The sequence below is a fragment of the Leptodactylus fuscus genome, chromosome 4 (genome assembly GCF_031893055.1).
Source record: "Leptodactylus fuscus isolate aLepFus1 chromosome 4, aLepFus1.hap2, whole genome shotgun sequence".
NCBI classification, from domain to species: Eukaryota; Metazoa; Chordata; class Amphibia; order Anura; family Leptodactylidae; genus Leptodactylus; species Leptodactylus fuscus.
The window spans coordinates 203,901,614-203,924,407 of record NC_134268.1 but is presented as its reverse complement, the minus strand read 5'-3'; the positions used below and the strand labels follow the sequence as shown (position 1 = coordinate 203,924,407).

The 22,794-nt window shown below is 44.4% G+C and overlaps 1 protein-coding gene across 14 annotated transcripts in view; it reads left to right on the top strand.

Moving 5' to 3' along the window:
* The window catches only part of KIAA1217 (KIAA1217 ortholog), a 411,023-nt gene extending 390,669 nt beyond the window's left edge, over positions 1-20,354 (top strand). For 11 of the 14 annotated variants that reach the window (XM_075271664.1, XM_075271660.1, XM_075271663.1 and 8 more), the window contains 10 exons: positions 8,647-8,774; positions 9,918-10,065; positions 10,342-10,804; positions 11,330-11,501; positions 11,738-11,868; positions 11,958-12,086; positions 12,739-12,858; positions 14,895-16,481; positions 16,847-16,972; positions 17,614-20,354. In XM_075271664.1, coding sequence (XP_075127765.1) covers positions 8,647-8,774; positions 9,918-10,065; positions 10,342-10,804; positions 11,330-11,501; positions 11,738-11,868; positions 11,958-12,086; positions 12,739-12,858; positions 14,895-16,481; positions 16,847-16,972; positions 17,614-18,108 — 3,499 coding nt within the window. In that variant the 3' untranslated portion in view covers positions 18,109-20,354. The remainder of the gene's footprint in view (positions 1-8,646; positions 8,775-9,917; positions 10,066-10,341; positions 10,805-11,329; positions 11,502-11,737; positions 11,869-11,957; positions 12,087-12,738; positions 12,859-14,894; positions 16,482-16,846; positions 16,973-17,613) is intronic. The other 3 variants (XM_075271662.1, XM_075271675.1, XM_075271674.1) reach the window with 3 other exon arrangements.
* Positions 20,355-22,794: the final 2,440 nt, after the last annotated feature.

Below are 22,794 nucleotides of genomic sequence, written 5' to 3'. Positions count from 1 at the left end.
CCTTGGTCTACATCTATAATCACCGCCGAGTCTCCGAGACGATGACATTTTTATAGAAATGTTCCGGTTTAGTTTTTTTTTTTTTTCTTATTTTATTTTATTCTCAGCTATTCAATTTCCAGTGACAGCCGTTTCAGCACCTCTTCGTCTCGGAGCCATCGGCAGCTGCTCTGCCTGTGAGCGCTGTCTAACAGAATGTTCCTGCACAAAACAGCTGGGGCCGCTCCAAGGGAAATCAGTCATCCATCTTGTGTCTGCCGCTAAATCCACCGCCGTCCGCTTACACTAATTCATTTACTAAACTGCTGTACTTGAAAAGGGCACTCGCCATGTCGAAGACGCCCCTAAATCTGGGAATCAATGTATCACACATACAGCGTAATACTATACAATCTACTGTATCTTGCTTATGTAGCGCCAGCATATTCCACCGCGCTGTACAGAGGTTGTTTTCAGTCCAGGGGTGTTACTACCGGGGTAGCGGCTGCCACAGGGCCCGGGACATTAGGGGCCCGGTGACAGCCGCTACCACTGTGTTGTTTTTTTTTTTCTTAATAGGCCGTTACCGGCTGGAGTGACTCCAGACAGTAACGGGCCCTATTTACTTACCGATCCTGGCAGGGATTGGGATCGGTAAGTGATGCTACGGGCCCCACAAAGACTATTATTATACTCGGGGGGTCTTTGCAGACCCGCGAGTATAATGATCGGAGGCCCAGGAGAGGTAACATAAAAAAAAAGTCTTACTTAGCTCTCTGGACTCCAGAAGGCTTCAGGCCTACTTGTGTGACGTCCCAGACATCATTGAAGATGGCCGACACCACCAAGGAGTGCAGTGGAGCCAGGGAGAGGTAAGTAACAGTGTTTTTTATGTTTGTATCCCCCCAGGTCTACGATTATTATACCCTGGGGTCTGAAAAGACCCCAGAGTATAATAATTGTTCATGGGTGTCCACAAAGGGGCCATAATACTGTGTGCAGGGGCCACTATGGGCCATAATACTGTGTGCAGGGGGCACTATGGGACATAATACTGTGTGCAGGGGCCACTATGGGACATAATACTGTGTGCAGGGGCCACTATGGGACATAATACTGTGTGCAGGGGGCACTATGGGACATAATACTGTGTGCAGGGGGCACTATGGGACATAATACTGTGTGCAGGGGGCACTATGGGACATAATACTGTGTGCAGGGGCCACTATGGGACATAATACTGTGTGCAGGGGGCACTATGGGACATAATACTGTGTGCAGGGGGCACTATGGGACATAATACTGTGTGCAGGGGCCACTATGGGACATAATACTGTGTGCAGGGGCCACTATGGGACATAATACTGTGTGCAGGGGCCACTATGGGGCATAATATTGTGTGCAGGGGGCACTATGGGGGATAATACTGTGTGCAGGGGCCACTATGGGGCATAATACTGTGTGCAGGGGCCACTATGGGGGATAATACTGTGTGCAGGGGCCACTATGGGGGATAATACTGTATGCAGGGGCCACTATGGAGTATAATGCTGTGTGCAGGGGCCACTATGGAGTATAATACTGTGTGCAGGGGTTACTATGGGACATAATACTGTGTGCAGGGGCCACTATGGGGCATAATACTGTGTGCAGGGGCCACTATGGGGCATAATACTGTGTGCAGGGGCCACTATGGAGTATAATACTGTGTGCAGGGGCCACTATGGAGTATAATACTGTGTGCAGGAGCCACTATGGGGGATAATACTGTGTGCAGGGGTCACTATGGGGCATAATACTGTGTGCAGGGGCCACTATGGGGCATAATACTGTGTGCAGAGGCCACTATGGGGCACAATACTGTGTGCAGGGGCCACTATGGGGCATAATACTGTGTGCAGAGGCCACTATGGGGCATAATACTGTGTGCAGGGGCCACTATGGGGCATAATACTGTGTGCAGGGGCCACTATGGGGGATAATACTGTGTGCAGGGGTCACTATGGGGTGTAATACTGTGTGCAGGGGCCACTATGGGGCATAATACTGTGTGCAGGGGCCACTATGGAGTGTAATACTGTGTGCAGGGGCCACTATGGGGTGTAATACTGTGTGCAGCGGCCACTGTGGGGCATAATAGAGCGCGCAGGAATGCGAGGAGGGTGAGGAGGGGGGTCTTCGGCGTCGATCAGGGGGGCCCCATATCAAAACTCCACCACGGGGACCCACCAATCCTAGTTACACCACTGTTTCAGTCCCTCAAAAACTGCATAATCTGGGGCAAAAAAAGAAAAAACATGGGAAAATCTACAAACACAATGCAGATGTTTTGTAGTTTTGACCACCAGCGCTGCATGGCCACAGACTACGTGACAAGTCTACGCTCATTGGTATCGGTTGCCATTCCGTGTCACACAATGAATTTAGTGATCATAGAATTCATTTTGCCAAACAATTGTAAAATTACAAAATACATTTTGTGCACCCAAAATTAGGTTTTGCAACAAGCAGAAGCAATGTGGGCGCTCAAATTGTGAACAAGAATCTACCAATCCGTTTGTGACACAGAATGTTATTTTTGTAATACAGAATGGATTTAGAAAATCATACGTCACAAAATAAAACTATGTGACAAAATAAACACAAACTGTGTTTTATGACTGATTGTGTAAGCACAAGATAAATAATGTGAGCATATACATTGTGTATTTTTGTGTATACAGAATGTATTTTGTGTTTGTCTAATGCATTTTGTGATTATTACAGATCTTTCCTATTTTCTGAGTCTACAAAATGCACTGTGAGCAAATGGCACCCTATAGATTAGGGATCCTAATATTGGGACTACAAGCACAAGAATAGGGATTAGAGATGAGCGAACAGTGTTCTATCGAACACATGTTCAATCGGATATCAGGGTGTTCGCCATGTTCGAATCGAATCGAACACCGCGTGGTAAAGTGCGCCAAAATTCGATTCCCCTCCCACCTTCCCTGGCGCCTTTTTTGCACCAATAACAGCGCAGGGGAGGTGGGACAGGAACTACGACACCGGGGGCATTGAAAAAGATTGGAAAATGTCATTGGCTGCCGAAATCAGGTGACCTCCATTTTAGACGAATAGTGGATTTCAAATCCGGGTCATATGAGAATGTGAACTTTGTGACTATGAGACAGGGATAGCTGTACAGGCAGGGATAGCTAGGGATAACCTTTATTTAGGGGGGAATGTTATTAAAAATAACTTTTTGGGGCTCTATCAGGTGTGTAATTGTGATTTTTGTGAGATAAACTTTTTCCCATAGGGATGCATTGGCCAGCGCTGATTGGCCGAATTCCGTACTCTGGCCAATCAGTGCTGGCCAATGCATTCTATTAGCTTGATGAAGCAGAGTGTGCACAAGGGTTCAAGCGCACCCTCGGCTCTGATGTAGGAGAGCCGAGGGTGCACTTGAACCCTTGTGCACTTGAACCCTTGTGCACCCTCGGCTCTGCTACATCAGAGCCGAGGGTGCGCTTGAACCCTTGTGCACACTCTGCTTCATCAAGCTAATAGAATGCATTGGCCAGCGCTGATTGGCCAATGCATTCTATTAGCCCGATGAAGTAGAGCTGAATGTGTGTGCTTAGCACACACATTCAGCTCTACTTCATCGGGCTAATAGAATGCATTGGCCAGAGTACGGAATTCGGCCAATCAGCGCTGGCTCTGCTGGAGGAGGCGGAGTCTAAGATCGCTCCACACCAGTCTCCATTCAGGTCCGACCTTAGACTCCGCCTCCTCCAGCAGAGCCAGCGCTGATTGGCCGAATTCCGTACTCTGGCCAATCAGCACTGGCTAATGCATTGTATTGGCGTGATGAAGCAGTGCTGAATGTGTGTGCTTAGCACACACATTCAGCTCTACTTCATCGGGCTAATAGAATACATTGGCCAATCAGCGCTGGCCAATGCATTCTATTAGCGTGAACTGAGTTTGCACAGGGGTTCTAGTGCACCCTCGGCTCTGCTACATCAGATTGCTACATCTGATGTAGCAGTGCCGAGTGTGCATCAGATGTGTAGTTGAGCAAAACTGACTCAGCACTGCTAAGTCTCTGCATTCGCATAGGAATGCATTGGCCAGCCTTTGGCCAATCAGCGCTGGCTCTGCCGGAGGAGGCGGAGTCTAAGGTCGGACCTGAATGGAGACTGGTGTGGAGCGATCTTAGACTCCGCCTCCTCCAGCAGAGCCAGCGCTGATTGGTCGAGTTCCGTACTCTGGCCAATCAGCACTGGCCAATGCATTTCTATGGGGAAAAGTTAGCTTGCGAAAATCGCAAACTGACAGGGATTTCCATGAAATAAAGTGACTTTTATGCCCCCAGACATGCTTCCCCTGCTGTCCCAGTGTCATTCCAGGGTGTTGGTATCATTTCCTGGGGTGTCATAGTGGACTTGGTGACCCTCCAGACACGAATTTGGGTTTCCCCCTTAACGAGTTTATGTTCCCCATAGACTATAATGGGGTTCGAAACCCATTCGAACACTCGAACAGTGAGCGGCTGTTCGAATCGAATTTCGAACCTCGAACATTTTAGTGTTCGCTCATCTCTAATAGGGATCCCTAAGTCCCCTGTATGAATGCAGTAGTTCCCCTGTATTGCCTCTGCTCCATTGACTTCTATGGCAGTGATGAAGATAGCGGAGTACATGGCTCAGTCAGTACCATAGAAGATAATGGAGCATTGGTCACACATGTGCACTAGCCTATATACTCAGGGGACTCTGGGATCTTCTTTTTTTTTTTTTTTTTTTTTTATACTCTCAATTTTATTAATTTTCAAAGCAAAATTACAGTCTGGAACAAAGATACATATGGAAAAAATTGACAAGAAAATGGTAAATATCCGTAGTTACATCTTAACTAAAAGCTAAGAGAATAGAAATAAGTAAACAGTGCACTCGATGAGAACGTCAAAGAGAGTTCACAAGAAAAGACAGTTGGTAGGGACCTCTTTCCAGTAGGGAAGGGGAAGGGGGGGGGGGGAAGGAGGGGGGAGGTAGGATGTAGAGAGAGCAATACATAGGCAGTCACATGGGAGGGAGGGGAGACCAAACAGGGAGGTCTCCTCCCAACCACCAAGAAGTAGTATTCATCAGTGGTCCGAGTTGAGGAGCATGTTTCTGTCAGAGAGCCACAGTTTCCACAATTTCAAGAAGCGATCATGAGAAGCATTGGTCCAGCTCAATAGTTCTTCAAATTGTGCCACCTGGGACACCTTCTCAATCCAGAGAGAAATGGGTGGAGCTGTCTGTTGTAGCCAAAAACAAGGTATCAGGGACTTAGCAATCTCAAGGAGATGGGTCACCAAATTGTTACGCCTTGGTTTGAGGCCATCGGAAGGGAGAGAGAGGAGGACAACCCCGGGCGTCAAATCAATCGGGTAGCCAACTATACGTTGAATGTGAGTTTGGACTTGAGACCAGTACGTTTGGATCACTGGGCAGCTCCACCAGAGGTGTAGGTGGGTGCCTCTCTCAGATCTGCAGCGCCAGCACAAAGGGTCGTCAGAAAGATCATGTGTGGACAGCCAGTCAGGAGTTCTGTGCCATCGTGTAACAACTTTGTAGTGCATTTCCTGAAGCCTAACACACCTGGAAAATCCATGCGAGTGTTTCAAAATGCATGTAACATCATCATCAGAGAACTGAGTACCAAAGTCCTTTTCCCATGCCGTGATAAAGTGGGGTTTCTCCAAGGAGGACGAGAAAAGGAGCAGTGATTTACAGGCTGACTCTGGGATCTTCATCTTTGTAGTCAGATGGTTACACATAGCACATGGGGCCTCAAATTTGCAATAGTCCTCTATTGAACAATGTAGTCTTCGTAGCCGTGTTCCTAAATATGAGGTTTGTGCACCATGTGCCCTCTCTTGGTGGATATGTTAGACTTGTGGTCTGAGCTATTTCGCTCAGTAACTGTCTGATCTCTGTGGTCTTTGTGCCGAGATCTACCTAAGGACAGGCTGTACTATATACTTCTAGTAGACCATGAAGTTGCCCCCGACTTCCCATGGCCTCACTCATCTCCTGTGGCTTCCTGTCACTTGGCCTCTGCTGTTTCTCTTTGGGACCCTTCACACTAATCTATTGTGCCCCACTGAAGACCCCGACCACAAGTTACTCTCTTTGTGGGACCCTCTTCTTAATTCTACCCCAAAATAGACTTCCTGTTTTACAAGTTCTGTTCGACTTGAAAGAAGCGATCTTCCATCTCTGCCTCCAACACAAGGTACCAGTCCATAGGTTGCTGACCCCTGTTCTTCTAAGCCCGTCCTCCATCTTTGGTCATTGGACCTTATGGGTGAACATACCATCCCCCGTCTCGTGGAGCACGTCATTAGAAAATCCAGGTGCTCATTTCAAGAGAGATGGAATAATTTGCTTTTCCCTGTAGATCTTTCTGGCCTGTGCTGATAGTTCCCATCACTAACCTTACTCTACTCCATTAGTATTAGTACAGAGCGCGGCACTGGGAAAATCTATAAACATATTCATAGACTTCGCCAAAGCTGCAGAGCAAGGAAAACAGAGGTGCTGGATCTGGCTGCCTCCCAAAAATGTCACGCCAGAAATTCACTATATTAAAGCACATTTCCACCGATTTATGTATAATTTCTTGTACGGACATTGCTCAGGACTCATTATAAAATACTATTACCTATAAACTGCCTGTCCTTCCGTGTTATTACAACTGCCGTGACCCGCGTTAAGATGAATGAAAGCCCTATAAAAAAGAGATAACATTGTTGGCCCCATATGTGGGCCCTACTATTGTATCCGAATTTTTATAGAAGTAAGGCAAAATTTTACACTGTAGAGACAAAGAAGACAAGACACATTAGGGAGAAGAAGGGGTGAGGGATGGGGAAGTATTAAGTCAGGAAGGGGGGAGAGAGAGGGGTCCGTAATCACGTCCAGGCACAGTCTAGAGCTGAGGAGTCACGTCGTAAGAGTCTCATAGTGACCACACTACATGGATGGGCTCTAACTTGTCTTCAGTGATGGTTGTAAGGTATCCCATAGTCCAGACATCACAAATTCTAGTGTGCAGGTCAATTTTCGGAAGGTTGGGCTTATTGTTACCTGCAGTCAGGAGTTGTAGCAGCAATTTTAGGGCTATCTTCCCTATCTCATGGGACTTCTAGGTTGAGTAAGTAAGTCTTGCGGTCTGAAGGAAGGTCCAATTCCATTATCTGCCAAACCAGGGAACGGACTCCTACCCAAAATGGTTCAATTTGAGGGCATGTAGATTCTTTAGTGTTGGAGGAGATGATAATACTGCTTGTCCCAGGGCAAACAATCTAGGACTGAGGTTCCTTGGGCCCACCAGATAAAATGATTCTTAGTCCCATCCTCCAACACCCCCTTGGAAATAGACCCTAGTACCCTTCAGATTTGGGCATCTTCTACTTATTGTGTTAGAGCCTGGACCTGCTGGAGGAACCTCTGGTATTCTGGTGGCCAATCCAATTTACTTGCATACTCAGTAGAGTCAAACTGGATAGGTCAGTAAGGGAAGATTTCAGATGATTGTCCATCAGGGCAGAAGGTTTGGGAACCAAGGACTCTAGAACCCCCTGTTGGGTCACCAAGACCAGTGGTCCCACCCCTGATACAGAAGGCACGTACTGTATACACAGTGTCGTACTGGCCGATCAGAGGATCCTCCGGTGAGCCCAGGCTCTAAGACAACAATAGTCCAGTAGAAGGCACCCAAATTTCAAGGGGACTATGGTCTATTTTGCAAGGCTTGTCAGAGGGTGGGCCCAAGGAACCTCCGTTGAACACTGGGAAGATAGAAATGGACAAGCATAGTTAATGGTTTGCATACACTTTGTGCCGGCGGGTGCCCAGGTATAGCATATGCAACTTCTCGCCCCTAGTGGCAGGAGGAACAGCAGCTCTGGAGCCCAAACTGCTGCTCTGACAGTATATTTTGCAGACTAAGTACATATTCATGACCACATGTCAAGTTTATAATTTGGGTGTCATTTTTCTTCCAGTCTGCATGTTGGGATTCATTAAATAATTTATATTGGGAAAGCAAAAGGCTGAAATCTTGGATCCAGACTGAGGTCTAATTTATTTAGGAAGTCGTTTCATTAGAAGTAAAGTCTCGTATCAGCGAATAGTTCAGATCTGCATTCAATTACACATGATAAATCACCGCCATTGTTTTGACACAGTAACCCATCTGTTCAGGGAGGCTTCCAAGTTAATAGGGTGAACTTAAAGGAGAACCAAATCTACAGTCTGCGGCTTATAAAAGGGCAGATCTTAGAAACAGATATTACAGTATCTGGATCTTCTGAGATATGTGACTGTAGAGATGGGGGGGGGGGGGCAGATATTTTCAGAGTGTTTCAGCCAGTCACAACATGGAAAACATTGTAGTAATCCGAAATGTGGATGGTCTGGAAATCTGAGAATCCAAAAATTGCTTAAAGGGATTACCGTATATGAAATAAGAAAAGCATGGCTACACCTTTCCATGTATTGCAACAGCTCCATTAAAACCAATGGACAGAACTGCAATACTGCACAATTCCACTGACAGGTGTGGCGCTATATCTAGAAGAAAGCAGCCATGACCTCTTTTGACATTTGGCTACTTGTGTTCTAGTGACTTGGAGAATTTTGTAGAAGATGTTAAGAAGGATTCAAGTGCTACCCGAGTAGTGACTCTCAAGGACGTGGAGGATCGAGCATTTGTACTGCGCCAGATTGGAGAAGCGGTGTCTAATCTGAAAGGTAGGAACCGGAAATCTTCACTCATAGTCTAGTGTCCTTGAGCAATAGTGTTGACGTCAGTAATGATCTTGCATTACCATATACATGTTTTAATGGATATTATCAATTTCAGAAGATTTCTTAGAAACACCAGTGACCGTCTCAGAAAAAAATCAGTGAAACAGCGCCACCTAGTGGCCTCCTTACTACAAAAAAATATTACTGGGAATTTAAAATTTAATATATAATTTCTGATATGTTGGTGTTACACATATAGTATATAGCTGCACAAAACCGTCAATTGTTTATTTATGTCAATTAATGAAATTAAATAAATGAAGAAAAGAGAAATTCAAATCCCATCAATATTTGGTGTGACCTTTATTTAGAAAGAACTTTTTGTAGGCTAGGGGGATTTACACATACTAGCCACTAGGCAGATATTTCGCTCTTTCAGACAGTGACTTATCTCCCCTAAGAACAAAAGCCATCTATCTGGATAGACCACCGCTCGGTTTATACTGCACTTGAGAAAGGGCTTGGCCCGAAACGCGTTGTGATTAATACAACTGTTGAAGAATCCTTGTGAAGTGCTCGGTTTTGCGCACCTATTCCCCACTCCTCAATTTGCGATCAGGTACACACCCTGAGGGACTCATATTGGTGCTAAGAACAAATCAGACATGTTTAAGTCCAACACAAGAAAGTCAGGACACCTTCATACACAATAGTTGGCCCAGTGGTCCCACTGAAATCCGCAGGGCTTAGAAACTTAGGCCATTCAACTATGATCATAACCTTGATCTGATGATCAAATGAATGGCATTGAAGTGCAATACCTCACACAACCTGTGGACAGGGAGGGCACTGTTTTACAACATAGTAGTTGGCCTGTTCTTGTACATAAAAGTAGCCAGCTCAGTCCATCATTTTATCACCCATCTCTCCTCAGTATTGTACAAGGATACATCAACGTAATTTTTTGGAAATGGAAGATGTATAAGAGGCAAGGCATCTGGGTGGTATCATGCCTGCAATACGGGGTGGGTAACCCTCAACAAACCATCACCATTAATGCAAAAATTGCCAAGCCTTGGTCTTCACCCTTACTCCTGTGTCTGTGGGTCTTTTTTGCTAAATATAGTGTTTTCTTTGTATTTCCAGGAGAATTTCCATACCTACAAAATAAAATGAGGGCCGTCTTACGGGTGGAGGTGGAAGCGGTTCGGTTCCTGAAGGAAGAGCCTCATAAACTGGACAGCTTACTGAAGAGGATCCGAAACATGACTGATGCCCTGTCTGCCTTAAGAAGGTGATATTTACGGAAACCATTCATTTTTATGTTCAAGTCCTAATAAAAACCTGATATCCGAGGGGGTTGTAAAGTCTTCTTTATTAGAATGTTGTAAAATTTGAAATATTGAGAGTTTGGTTTCAAAAAGATCTCATGGTCGGAGTCACAGCTCCACTGTTGTCTATGGAAGCATCCAATGTGCTCATGTCAGAGTGGTATAAAGTAGTACTGCAAGTGATGGACCTAACGAAAGCTTACCGAAATCTTCAAATAACATGTATTTTATCCCCATAGACATGTTTCTGATGGATCATCGAAGACTGTTGACTACAATCAAAATAACCAATACACCGTCACCGAAACAGAAATCATCCAAAACAAGGAAGAAAAAAGTCAAGTCTACCTTCAGCCAAACCAGACCGAACCAGGAAACACAACCGAACCCCCGACAGCCTCCGTGAAGTCAGAAGTGGTACCGCTGTCTGTCGGAGTAAAGGTCCACCACGTACAGAGCTCGCCCGTCCTCATGCAGCAATCCCAACACTCCTCAGCTCTGGTTAACCATACCTTTACCTCCAGTAACCAGAGCGGCCACTTGGCAGATTCCTCATCAAATCACCAGTCAACAAGTACATCAGCCACATCCACACTGGAGCAAACTCCGACTGCACAACCTACACAACTTAATGGGTCCTCTGCCCTGTTTATTGAAGAAATTCAACATGTTGGATACAGGAATCGGGCAGTGTCTATAGAGGTACGTGAAATATTCTAGTACTTATAAGTTGGCAAAAGTCAACATCTTGTCTTCATCTGTCCAAGATGGCCTCGTAGACATGACCCAAGAACACCAATAAATGGCCTTACATAAGTACCAACAATGGTGCTCAATACCTTACTGTATATGCTACAGCGCACTGTCGGCTTTCTGGCAGTATATAATACTGCATGTGCCCAAAAGTGGTGAAAGGTCCTCTTTAAAGGCCCATGAGCTATCCTAATAAAAGATCGGTGGAGGTTCTGCATCCAGGACCCTCGTGAGCGCCATGTCCTCTTCTCCACTTACATCTCATGCTGTTCATTTTATATCGGCCATGTCATGTAATTACATTGCTCCAGATTAATTTTCATCTTGACCCATTATGGGGTCACTTTGCCCATGCACACAGGTTGCAGACATTGGACATTGGATGGGATCCTTTGGTGCTCAGTATTGAGCATACAATTTTTTTGAAATACGTTTTCTCATTGTTTTCTAATCTGACTTTAATTCTACTTCTAGGAAGCAGAAAGAAAGTTTGAAGAAAAGAGGCAGAATCTGGACCATTACAATGGAAAAGAATTTGAGAAGATGCTGGAAGAAGCGCAAGCCAATATCATGAAGTCGATTCCCAGTCTAGAAATGCCATCTCAGACTTCAAAGCTAGAGAGCATCGAGAAACTAGAGGTCAATGGTATGATCCATGACATAAAATCATGTCCTTTTCTTACTAGTATTGGGCTTCATGGGTTTAAGTGTAAAACTCCCATCATCTTGAGAAAAATGAAGGGGTCATTAAAATCGGGCGTCCAATTGTTTTTGGATAATTTTGGTACATTACAAGTAAATCCAGTTATCCTGCAACAGCTATCCTGGTGAACCAGCAGACTGACTGTGGTTGATTGCTTACCATTTTTTATTCTGTTTTAGAAGGAGGTCAAGAAAGTGAGCAAGACAATGAGAAGTTGACCAAGTCTCCGCCTCCACCCCCTCCTCGTCGTATGTACCCCCTTGGAAGTAGTTTGGGCAGTTCATGGACATCAGAATGGAAAGATAGCAAGGTGACTATAGTCTATGGAGTCATGATGTCCTCCGCGTCAACTGATGTGCTCAGGATTCATCGTAATACATTCTTTATATATCAACACAGGACTCCGAGGATGTCCCTCCACCGCCACCACCAAAAACAACCAAGCCAGAAATAGAGAGTCCCATCAAGACTTCCCAAGTGAAAGATGAGGAGGAAGAGGAAGGAGAGAGGATTATGGCAGAACTTCAGGTAATGCATGGATCTAGTTTTCCATGTTGAATGGGACTTTTTGCCTTTAGAACAAATTTGTTGGGCTGTGTCATGTAGGGGAAGCTGGGTAAAATTCGATGAGACTGGTTGTGACCCACCATTGAGGAACCCCTCTACTCCATCAGAAAGTGTTCCTGCACCTAAGACAAAGGGCTAGACATATATAGAGACACCTATTTTTTGAGCTCCCTTTTTGTGGCCAATTGAGTCAGAGCCAAGGAAAATACGGGAAGTATTTTCTCCAGATCATTTTTTTCTACTGCCCATACATAGTAGATACAGCATACATATACAAGCTATCCATAGTAGACTTCTACTATATACCCCTGCACCCCTCTAGAAGGAAGTTACTATGAGTAGCCAATTGGCAGCCGTTCACAGGTAACCGCCTCTTCCTGTGTTAGCGCACAGTCCCGTAGAAAGTGCCAATCTCTGCGGTCTACTACAGAGGAGCCAAATCTCTGGGCTTGGATAGAACATTCAGTTTGGGTTCAGCTTGGGTACCATTGGTTTCATCTAGATGTACAGTACATATGTATATTGTGTTCCTTGGATATATCTATGATTTACAGGCTTTTCATGTCAGATCATCTCCATTATACATCATCTCCATTGTATATGCATCTTATAGGCTTTCCAGAAGTGCTCTATAGCGGAAATAAATTCAAAGGTGCAATATGAGCCCCCTAAAACTGAGGTTCAAGAGAGAGATTTCAGACCTTCGGGTCTAGTTCTACCCAAGGAAAAGAAGGTAAAGTCATCTGTAAGGCCTGTCCATAACCTTCTTGGCCTACACTAACTAACCCATTAACCCTACAGACTACTCGCTGTTAGACGTCTCTTATGTACCTAACTGACCTAACAACTCCTCACCCCTAGTGGGCACACTTTGCACCTTGCATGTATACCTATGGTTTCTCATCAGTCTGTAAGAGTATTTTCACATGACTAAAGATCCCGTTTTTTCTAGGAAGCTGAGGTATCAGGTGCTGTTTGTTGGGGTCTCAAATCCTCATATGAAGAAGCCTAAGTTTTTTTTTTTCCTTGACCTCATATCACAGACAGACCTTATGAGTAAGTTCACACGGGGTTTTTTGGATCCGGACCTGAGGCGAAGGCCGCCTCAGGTTACGATCCAAAAACTGGGTAGCCGCGACTGACAGCCGGGTGCACTGCATCCAGCCGCGCACTCCGCTCTGGATTAGGCCCAATGAATGGGCCTAGTTGGGAGGAGGGAGTGTCTTCAGGCCAAATCGCAAGGCAACTCGCCCTGAAGAATGAGCATCTCGCTTCCTTTTTCCGGGAGCCAGAAGAAACGGCTCCCGGAAAAAAGACTTGAGCGAATCCCATTGATTTCAATGGGAGCCATCTTTTTGGTCAGGATTTTGAGGCGGATACGGCCTCAATATCCTGACCAAAAAAAACTACGTGTGAACTTACCCTAAGAGAGCAAAAGTAGCTCTATAGGCAAAAACACCCCATAGCTCGGCCTCCTGGACCTTGTGAAAGGGAAATAATTTTTTCGGTTTTTAATCGTGCTGTCCTTGCCATTTTGTGTGTATTACTGTCTTTTTGCCCCAGCATTGGCATCCCCATGGCTCCGCACTATTAACCTTTTATTTGCAGGAACATTTATCCGATATACAGCCTGTATTACTGTTCACATGTGGCAGATTTGTTGCAGATTTTTAATTTATTTTTTTTTTGACTGTCACACTTCTAGATGAACGTGTGCATGGATTTTTACTAAAAAAAAAAAAAAAAAAAAGTTGTGGATGCTAGAAAAGTTACAAGAATTTCTGCAAGAAATCTACCACATGCGAATACAGCCTAATAGTTCATTCTGATCCTAGGTGAATGAAGGCTGCGGAGCTGAAATCTCCCAGCATTCATTGCTTGTTTAGCGTCTGCACAGAGCTTGCTTTGATGATTTGCATTCTGGGAAGTGACTATGTATTAGGGTATATAGAAGTCATATACTGGGGTCTCCACTTAGGACTTACTGAGGCACAGCAGCTCTCACTTCGCAGACTTGGGTGCAATAAGACAATCCCTACAATAAAGGATAAAGTATATAATAAACTTTCCCAGAATGCAATGTTGCAGAGTATAAGGCCCTATAAGCTCAGCTAAGGTGTGATGGATATACAGTTCATTCACTACAAGTGTTGAAGACTTATCCCTTTCCCGAAAAGTGTCTGATCCTTGGAGTCCCTATGATCACAAGAAGGATGGTCGCACATGCTCACTGCCACTCCGTTAACTTCTGTGGGCCTGCCAAAGAGAAGCCGGGTACAGGCCGCAGCCATTACTAGCAGTTCCATAGAGTTGAATGCCCATGTGTACCCACAGCTTCAATCTAATGGGAAAGAGGATCTTAGGCCACCCATTTTTGGGATTAGTGGAACCCCAAGTGATCAGACACTGCATGGAGATAAGTCCCATTCATAGGACAACCCCTTTAACTGTGGGCATACTCCTTGCTATGTTTTTGGTGGACTAACATGATGCACAGTCGTCCTCTGTGCCGACGCACTTAAAGCATAAAGACAAGATTTTGGAATTTTTTTTAGAGAAGATTTGTGTTACGTCACCACGTGGCACGATTTTTGGCAGCCATTGTTATTGTTGTTACATGCTTCTATTAATCCTTTTTAGGCTTAACGTAAGTCATTCGTCTTAGAAATAACCAACTTACCTAACCCTGACTAGACGTAGAATAATTAGTCACCTTGAAAGAGAATTTCCATTTAACAAGTTGATTTCCCCTCTAATATTTCCCCATAGGTGTCATGCATTATATCAAAAGAAAGTGTAAGTCCCGAAAGCCCAAAACTTGTTGAAAGCACAGAGGACAAGTGGAAAATTCAATCCATACCAAGTTTTGCACCTGATTCTGCTCAGTTTAGGCAGGTGGAGAAGGTTGTAGTGAACGAACCCTCTACCTACAGTCTGTTCATAGGGAGGGACGAGCCTAGCTCGAAAGTTAGGGAAGAATCTGAAAAGGAAGTAAAAAATGAAGAATCAGTAAACGTGTCCACGTATAGATTCCACAACACGGAAAACCATAAACCCTTGAGCCCGACCATCACAGAAGTGGTTAATGGCGGAACAGATCACAAAATCTCAGAGACAAGTTCCACGTTGGTCAAGGTTTCTAGTTTAGAGAGCCCAGTCGTTAGTTCTCCGAGCCAAGAACAGGGAATGCCTTACTTAGATTTAGGCCAGACAGTTGTATTAAGACAAAAACCTTCTCGGAGGACTATCAGCCAAAAATCTGAGGAACTTGAGTCACCAACGATCTCCCCAACTGAGCCAAGGTCTCCAGCAGATAACATTGCATTTATGATCACGAATACTGAGGTGCAGGTCCTGTCAACAGGTGAAGTTCAAGACATTGTCAACCGGAAGGGTGGAGAGGTGCAAACAGTTAACGTTGATAAAGAAAATGTGCAAACAATTCCAGCCCACAATACCGACCCACAAGATCCTGTCGTGAGTACAGACAAAAAGCCGGTCATTATCATATTTGATGAACCAATGGATATAAGATCCGCCTATAAAAGGTTGTCTACCATATTCGAAGAATGTGACGACGAGTTGGAAAAAGTTATGTCGGAGGCAAAGATTGTTGAGGAGGAAGAAGAGGAAGAAGAAGAAGAACAGAAGGAATCAAATGTCCAACCATCCAGGGAAGAGAAGGTTGAGGAAACAAAAATGGTCAACAGTACAAATAATGTTGTATCCCAAAACAAATACAGATTTAACTATCCATCTCTGGCTGAAATGAAGCAGACCATGTTTCAGGATGGTACGTCACCCCAAGGGTTCCTCACAGATGAAGATAAGTCAGATTCATCGGACTACCAGTTTGGCCAGAGGCAAGACGTAAAGAAAAAGTTCAAGTTCAAATTTCCCAAAAAACAGCTGGCGGCTTTGACCCAAGCCATCCGTACAGGCACTAAAACCGGGAAGAAGACCTTACAGGTGGTGGTCTACGAGGACGAAGAAGAGCTAGATGGTACCGTGAAGCAACACAAAGAAGCGAAAAGGTTTGAAATCGAAAGATCGAAGAGCAACGAAGACAATATGCCACCTGAAGGCCTCAACCTCGAAGAACCAGAGTCTGCGTCAAGGACGGATGAGATAAGACAAAATACATACAGAACCTTAGACAGTCTTGAACAAACCATCAAGCAGCTAGAAAGTACGATAAGTGGAATGACACCAAGGCCGGGATCGGATCCTATAGAATCGAGAGACGATAGTAAATCATTGACAATAACCAGTCTGGTTGCCAAAGGATCTATGTTAGCAGATGATACAAGGGCTGTTGTAGAGTCTCCGTCATCCATACCTACTACAGCACGTAAGGTACCATTGCACAAGACTTCCAAAACCTAATGGTGTGCCAATGACAGATTGGTGCCTAACCCTTGAGTGGTGTTCTTCTGGTGGTTGGCTTTTCCTATAGCGGCTGGTTTAATAAGCTTGATAACTTGGTGATGGGCAAATCCAAGAACAAAAAAAAAGAACCTGCTTGAATGACATGACTTGTATTTTTTTTTATTTCTCCTCTGATTTTTATAACCTCTGATGTTTCATCTGCATGACTAGAGATTGAGATTGATATGATGTTGGTCAAGCATGGAATTGTGAACACTGGATAAAAATCACTTCTCTTGTTTTTTATTTTTTTTATTTTTCTGTCTCTCTCTTCCCGTTGGCTGTTCCTATAGGGATCAAACGGAGCGCCACAAACCAGCAGAATGCCAATACCAATGTCTTCTAAAACTAGACAAGGAAGCATGGAAAAAACTAGCAAACAGCCAAAGCTACAGGAGCCACAGCGTCAATTCAGACAGGTAGTTTTACCTTAGAACAGCAATTTTTGGAAGGACAAAAAGTTGTTTTTTTTTAAAAAAAAAAAAAACTTCAAGCCAAGTTACTGAATCAATGTAACCAAAACAAGGATGGCGAATGCTTTCACTCTTGTTTTTGTTAAATATCTGGATCTGGTGGCATGAGAAATCCTGTAGTCCTATGTCTCACTCTTGCCATACCTCTGCATGCCTGCAATAAAACACCCACTGCTTTTGTTCCACTTCAAGACGTTCCGCTGAGATGAACGAAACCTTGGCTTACCGCGGTAACACGCAACGAGAATCAGAGCGCACATGCGTGCAGTGGTGTCTGTGTTGTCCGGTACTAACATGTATGTGCCACCGCATTCCATTAACCGCTTGCCATCTTGTCACCATTCTTCTCACACAGCATGCAGAGCACCGCACTATGGCCCCAGGGGGGCGCCACCTCCTCCTCCTCCTCCTCCACGTCTCGAATTCTCTAAACTTTTCTGTGCTTTAATGGTTTCTGCCAGGTCCAGTGAGAAAAAAAATCGGCAAATAAATATGTTTCTTTTTTTGGGGGCTTTGTTCCTGCGCCCGTGTTGGTGTCTTCATGTTAATCGTTTTGACAAACTGTCTCCCGCCATCTTTATTTGCAGGCTAACGGAGGTACTAAGAAAGCTGGTGGGGATATTAAGGCTGCTTCCCCTACTTTATCTGCTTCTAAGATTCCAGCTCTTTCTCCTAACACTGGGAAAAGCAGCTCTGTTTCTGCTCAGTGTAATGATACCTCTAACCCCCATAACCCCCCTGTGAAGTCCCACGTCCCCGTAACCCATTCTAACCCTCAGCCCGGTCGTAGCGTTAACGCCTCCTCCCTTATCCGTCCTGTTCATAACGGCACGTCGAAGCTTCAGAGCCCATCCTATTCAGGTAAAGGTCACCATCTCTCATTTTCACTGCAGAATGCAAATGGCAGACCATCTCCTCCTTCTTCTTCTTCCTCTTCCTGCGCTACTTCCCCTTCTACTTCTGTCTCTCCCACCTCACTGACTCAAGGTATGAAGAGCATCCGTACCATCCACACACCTAGTTTCACCAGCTACAAGTCACAGAACGGAAGCGCAACCAAGGTCGCCAAGGACTCCTCCTAACTTGTGCACTTCATCAGGTGTCTTCAGTGCAATTCCACACCGCAGCGCCCTCTGCTGGCATGTTGTTGTCATCTCTGTACATAACACACCGCTATATCCTTGTCCAGATAGTTGCTGTTGTAATTATTAGGCCTCTCCTTTGATCGGTCTCTGTTTCTATGTAAATTAGTGTGTGTGTGACTGTATATATCCCTATACTGTATGTTTGCATGTGTGTGTATATCTTTGGAAAGGTTGACAATGGTGTCCATTACGTGAGGATGCGGATTATTTTGTATAGACTATTTTTCATTACGGGGACTTGCAGGAGACGAATTCTAGCGCGGAGTTTTCGCTTTTATTTTACGATCATGCTGGCTTTGACTACAGATTTCTATTTTTGTCGACTATACATCACTGTTGCTTTTATTTTTTTGCCAAGATATTTTCATACGGGGACACAGAGTATGTTTATACGCTTGGGGGTCCACCAAGCGAAATATTCTTAAAGGGATTCTTTCATCAAAAATGACGGAAAAAGGAAAAAAAATAGACAATATTTTCTTACGAGAATATTTAGGCAATATTCAATATATAATACGGGTGGATGGGAACGCTCCATTGACTTGTCTGTAAATATTTGTATAAATTCACATTGTGATGGCGGAACCTGACAACTATGCCAAAGATAAGCGGCAAGGCATAGGCACCGCTTATCTCGGCCAGTCACTGGTCGCTTGTACAGGAACTTCCTTCCCTTGTTACACTTATGTAGCGCCCCCCATTGTCTGAATAAAGAGGTTCTCCAGCAGCTGCGGTATGTGTTATAGAGTTCTATGCCGCAAAATCTCACAACACCGCACCTCAGATTAGGTTAATCAATGGTGGATAGTAATCTTGTGCCATTAGAGAGACCTATCAGGTGATGGGGGGCCGAAATTCCCTCTTATGACTGCGTCTCCATTTTCTTCTATGGGGTTTGTGAGATATTGCCCCATAGAAGTGAATGGTTAGGCAAGTGCATGGGCTGAGAATGTACGGAGACTTTCGGGCCCCCAGTCAGCTGATCACTGTGGGACCCAACAATCAGACCCCAGCGACCTGACAGTCCTGTGAATAGGGAGTGTTTGTCTCTAATGGTAAATGACCACTTTGTTCCTAAAACAGCGCCACACTCGTCCATAGGTCAGGTGTGGTATTGCAGCTTAATAATATTCACTTTAATAGAACTTAACTGCAGTACCACACACAGCCTAAGGACAGGTGTGGCGCTCTATCTGGAAGAAAGTGGCCATATAATCTGGGACAAACCCTGTAAAGCCTCACATAGACGGCCATAATTGGGCCACAAAACCTTGCCCGACTGTATATAGCTCTATGAGGCTGTTAGTCATACGCGCCATAGTCGAGCTAGGAATTGGAGTCTCATTATCTGACGTAGGCTGTCCATTTCAAAAAGAGGTGCTGCAGCAGCTAAGGCATGTTATAAAGAAGTATGTACCCCATCATTGTGACTTCTATAAGGTCATGTAACTCCTATGTAAAGTCTTAGGTTATCTATAGCAACCAATCACAGCACAGCTTTCATCTTGTATTCTGCCTTTGAAAAATGAAAGCTGCACTGTGATTGGTTGATATGGGCAACCATTATAAATCGGGCCTACTGTGCTTGAGGCTCCTGTCAGTTCTGAATTGTACAAAGTAAATTGCCATAAAGTGAATAACCTGAAAGTGCTGCAAAGTAAAAAGTCAAACAAAACTTTATTCTGCTATAAAAGAAGTTACAAAAAGTTCTATTATTATACCGTAGCTTTATCCAGAGGCCTATTTTTGATGATCGACCCCCTTTAAGCGATTAGAGTATATGTATAGGCGTGAAGAATGACATATTCCCAGAATGCTACTGCCGACCATAGCCCTTAATCCATGTTAGTTATAATATGGTCCTGTTCATACAGGTTGTGTACATAGACATACTTTTTACTTCTACATAGAGATGCCCTCATGACTTGTACAGTCGGGCAACGCGGACCGAAGCTACACCTCCCATCGTCCTGGCTCGCTCAGCAGATGATGGCGGTCGTAGTCCCCGGCCCGCGCTGCCTGACTCCCATTGTTTATGCATGCTTTGTGACAGCGGCAACTTGGAGAGAAAGAGTTTGCACAGATTTTGTAAATTTATGAATTTGTATAACTACTGTAACAAATATCTGTAAAAAGCAGATCACTTTTCTGAAATAAAATAAAGTGATGCATGCGGTTCTGTATACGAGTGGTGGTCTGTGTCCTGTCAATAGACAAGTATTATGGGGTGGCGGGTGGTTAGTTGTCAATAGGAGGCGTCATTTAGAAAGCTATAGGGCAGGGACAAGATCCAATATGACCCCCTGTGATTTAAGGGAACTGACCGTACATGACAAGATCGGGCCGCCAGAACCACAAGGGAATCTGGAGTCAGGTGTGTTGTGGATCCAGTAGGTGGCGCTGCCTCAGGTCTGGGAGGGTTAGCTGTGGGGTCAGTCTGCCAGCCCATCACAGCCTCAACATTTTCGGGCATTGCATTTATGAAGTAGTTGCTTACCCTACCTCCCCTATATACAACCCTAAGGGAGCCTTCACACGTGTAAAAAGCCATTGAAGTAAATGGGAGTCTTATTTTTACATGTCTATTTTGCAAAAATATACGCACATTTACTCCATGTGAAGGCTCCCTAACCTGTCTGGTTTGACAGATCTACAGGTGTAGGGGGATATCGTCACTCCTTAGGGAGAGACCACCATATAGGTGTGTGGAGACTTATTAAGCCTTTAGGACTCCACTTTGCAAGGGACCATGGGAAAAATATGCAAATCTGTCTTCCATGATGTAATTAGGAAGTCAGCTGCTGCCTCAGTGTTGCAAACCAATAGAGGGTGTTCACTGGAATGTGCAAGCCTGTCTTCCCTGATGTAGTTAGGAAGCCAGAATCTCAGTGACATGGCCCAATAAAGGCTGCTCCCTTTAACATCATGCTCGACCTTCCAAAAGGCCTTTGTTTTGCAATGATGCTGGGATTATTACCAGGTATAGTTTCGATGTTATTGCATCTCGTCAGCCCGGTGTAGAGAAGACTAACTCTTCCTAATAATCACAAGAGACAGTGCCACCTACAGGATCCATGCCGTCCCGGGCAGCAGCTGATTTTACTTTTTTGAAAAATGACCAAATATGATCAAGTTAACAAAATGCAACAGTAAGCCACTGCTGCACTGATCTTGAATTTGATGTTTTCATTACTTTTTCTCCTAAAAATTTTGGCTGAAGACATCACAAAGTCCTACACATTTGCCTGTTTTGCCTCATTACTTGCAAACCAAATAGAAAGTATTACGGATGACCCGGCCGCACTCCGGAGAGTATTTGATGATGGCGACCACTTTGCTCCTGCATGGAAAATTGGAATGTGCGCAGTCAGTGCTTTGTGTGGTACTTTAGTGCCATCTAGTGGTCAGTATAAGATTTACTTCTATTGACATATATACAATAGAGAATGGGTTTTTGGTTCAATAAATAAAATAAAAAAAACCTAAATGCGCCGCACACACATAAAACATAAGAAATTATCCTATACTGTACAGTGAGAGCACAGAGGGCGGTTTCCGAAATATAACAAAACTACTTCTGACAGCATGGTGGGTATTGGGAGGTGAGAAAACAAGTTTGTAATGAGCTGGATTACTGCAAATGTTCCAAAAAAAAAAAAAAGAAGTCTTTTGTCTGAATCCAGAATATTTAGGGTTCGATAGCTATGAATTATAATGATACTTTGAGGAGTCTTCCACAGTCACATGACCACTTGGGAAAGTAGATCGGGCGCTGCACTGGAGTCCCTGAGAATGGAGTGGAATTTATTATTTTTTTTAATGTTTTTGCACCTCCGATTATTATACTCTGGGTCTGCAGAGTCTCCAGGTATTATAATCGCACATTCGGTTCAGGCAAACCTTGCAAATATTCACAAAACAAATCTCACAAGGTTCGACCATCACGATTTTGGAGAGGTCGGCGTGCGAATTATTGGGTCGCTGAATAAAGGAATTGCATAGGTAGTTAAAGGGAACCAATTACATGTAAAATGTGGTGCAATCTGCAGTACAAATGGACATTGACTAGAAGATGACAAGGTTAGTAGGTGAACCCCATAGTGTCCCGCAGCTAATTTAGTCCGTGCGTCCTGCCAGGAGCTCTTTAGAAATCATTGACCGCTGTGCACATTTGCAGGTAAGTGACATTATCTTCTCTTTATGGTGTTTACAACCCACCAATGCTGGTATGACCTAAGAATCTACATTGCTTGGAAGAAAAATTTTATATGCATTGACTCAAAAATAAAAATAAAAATTGTGTGAATATTGCTTTTCTTGCATTTCACCTTCGGCAGCAGCAGTTTGTTCAAGGTTGCACTTCCTATACAGTTGCCATCATATGAAATTTGGGCAGTGGGCTTAAAGGGGCTGACCAGGATATTTTAGATTTCTTTATGGCCTAGACTTAGGATATGATCAGTAGAGAGGGGCACAGCCAGTCCATGTGTGAATCGGTTGTTTGGGGTCACTTCTGATACAGTTGGCTCTGGTCCCTGTATAGTGGCCGGGAGCCTGTACTACTGCTCAGCTCCCGATCCATGCCAACCCCTCCCCTAAATTGCAGAAAATACTTTGTCTTTG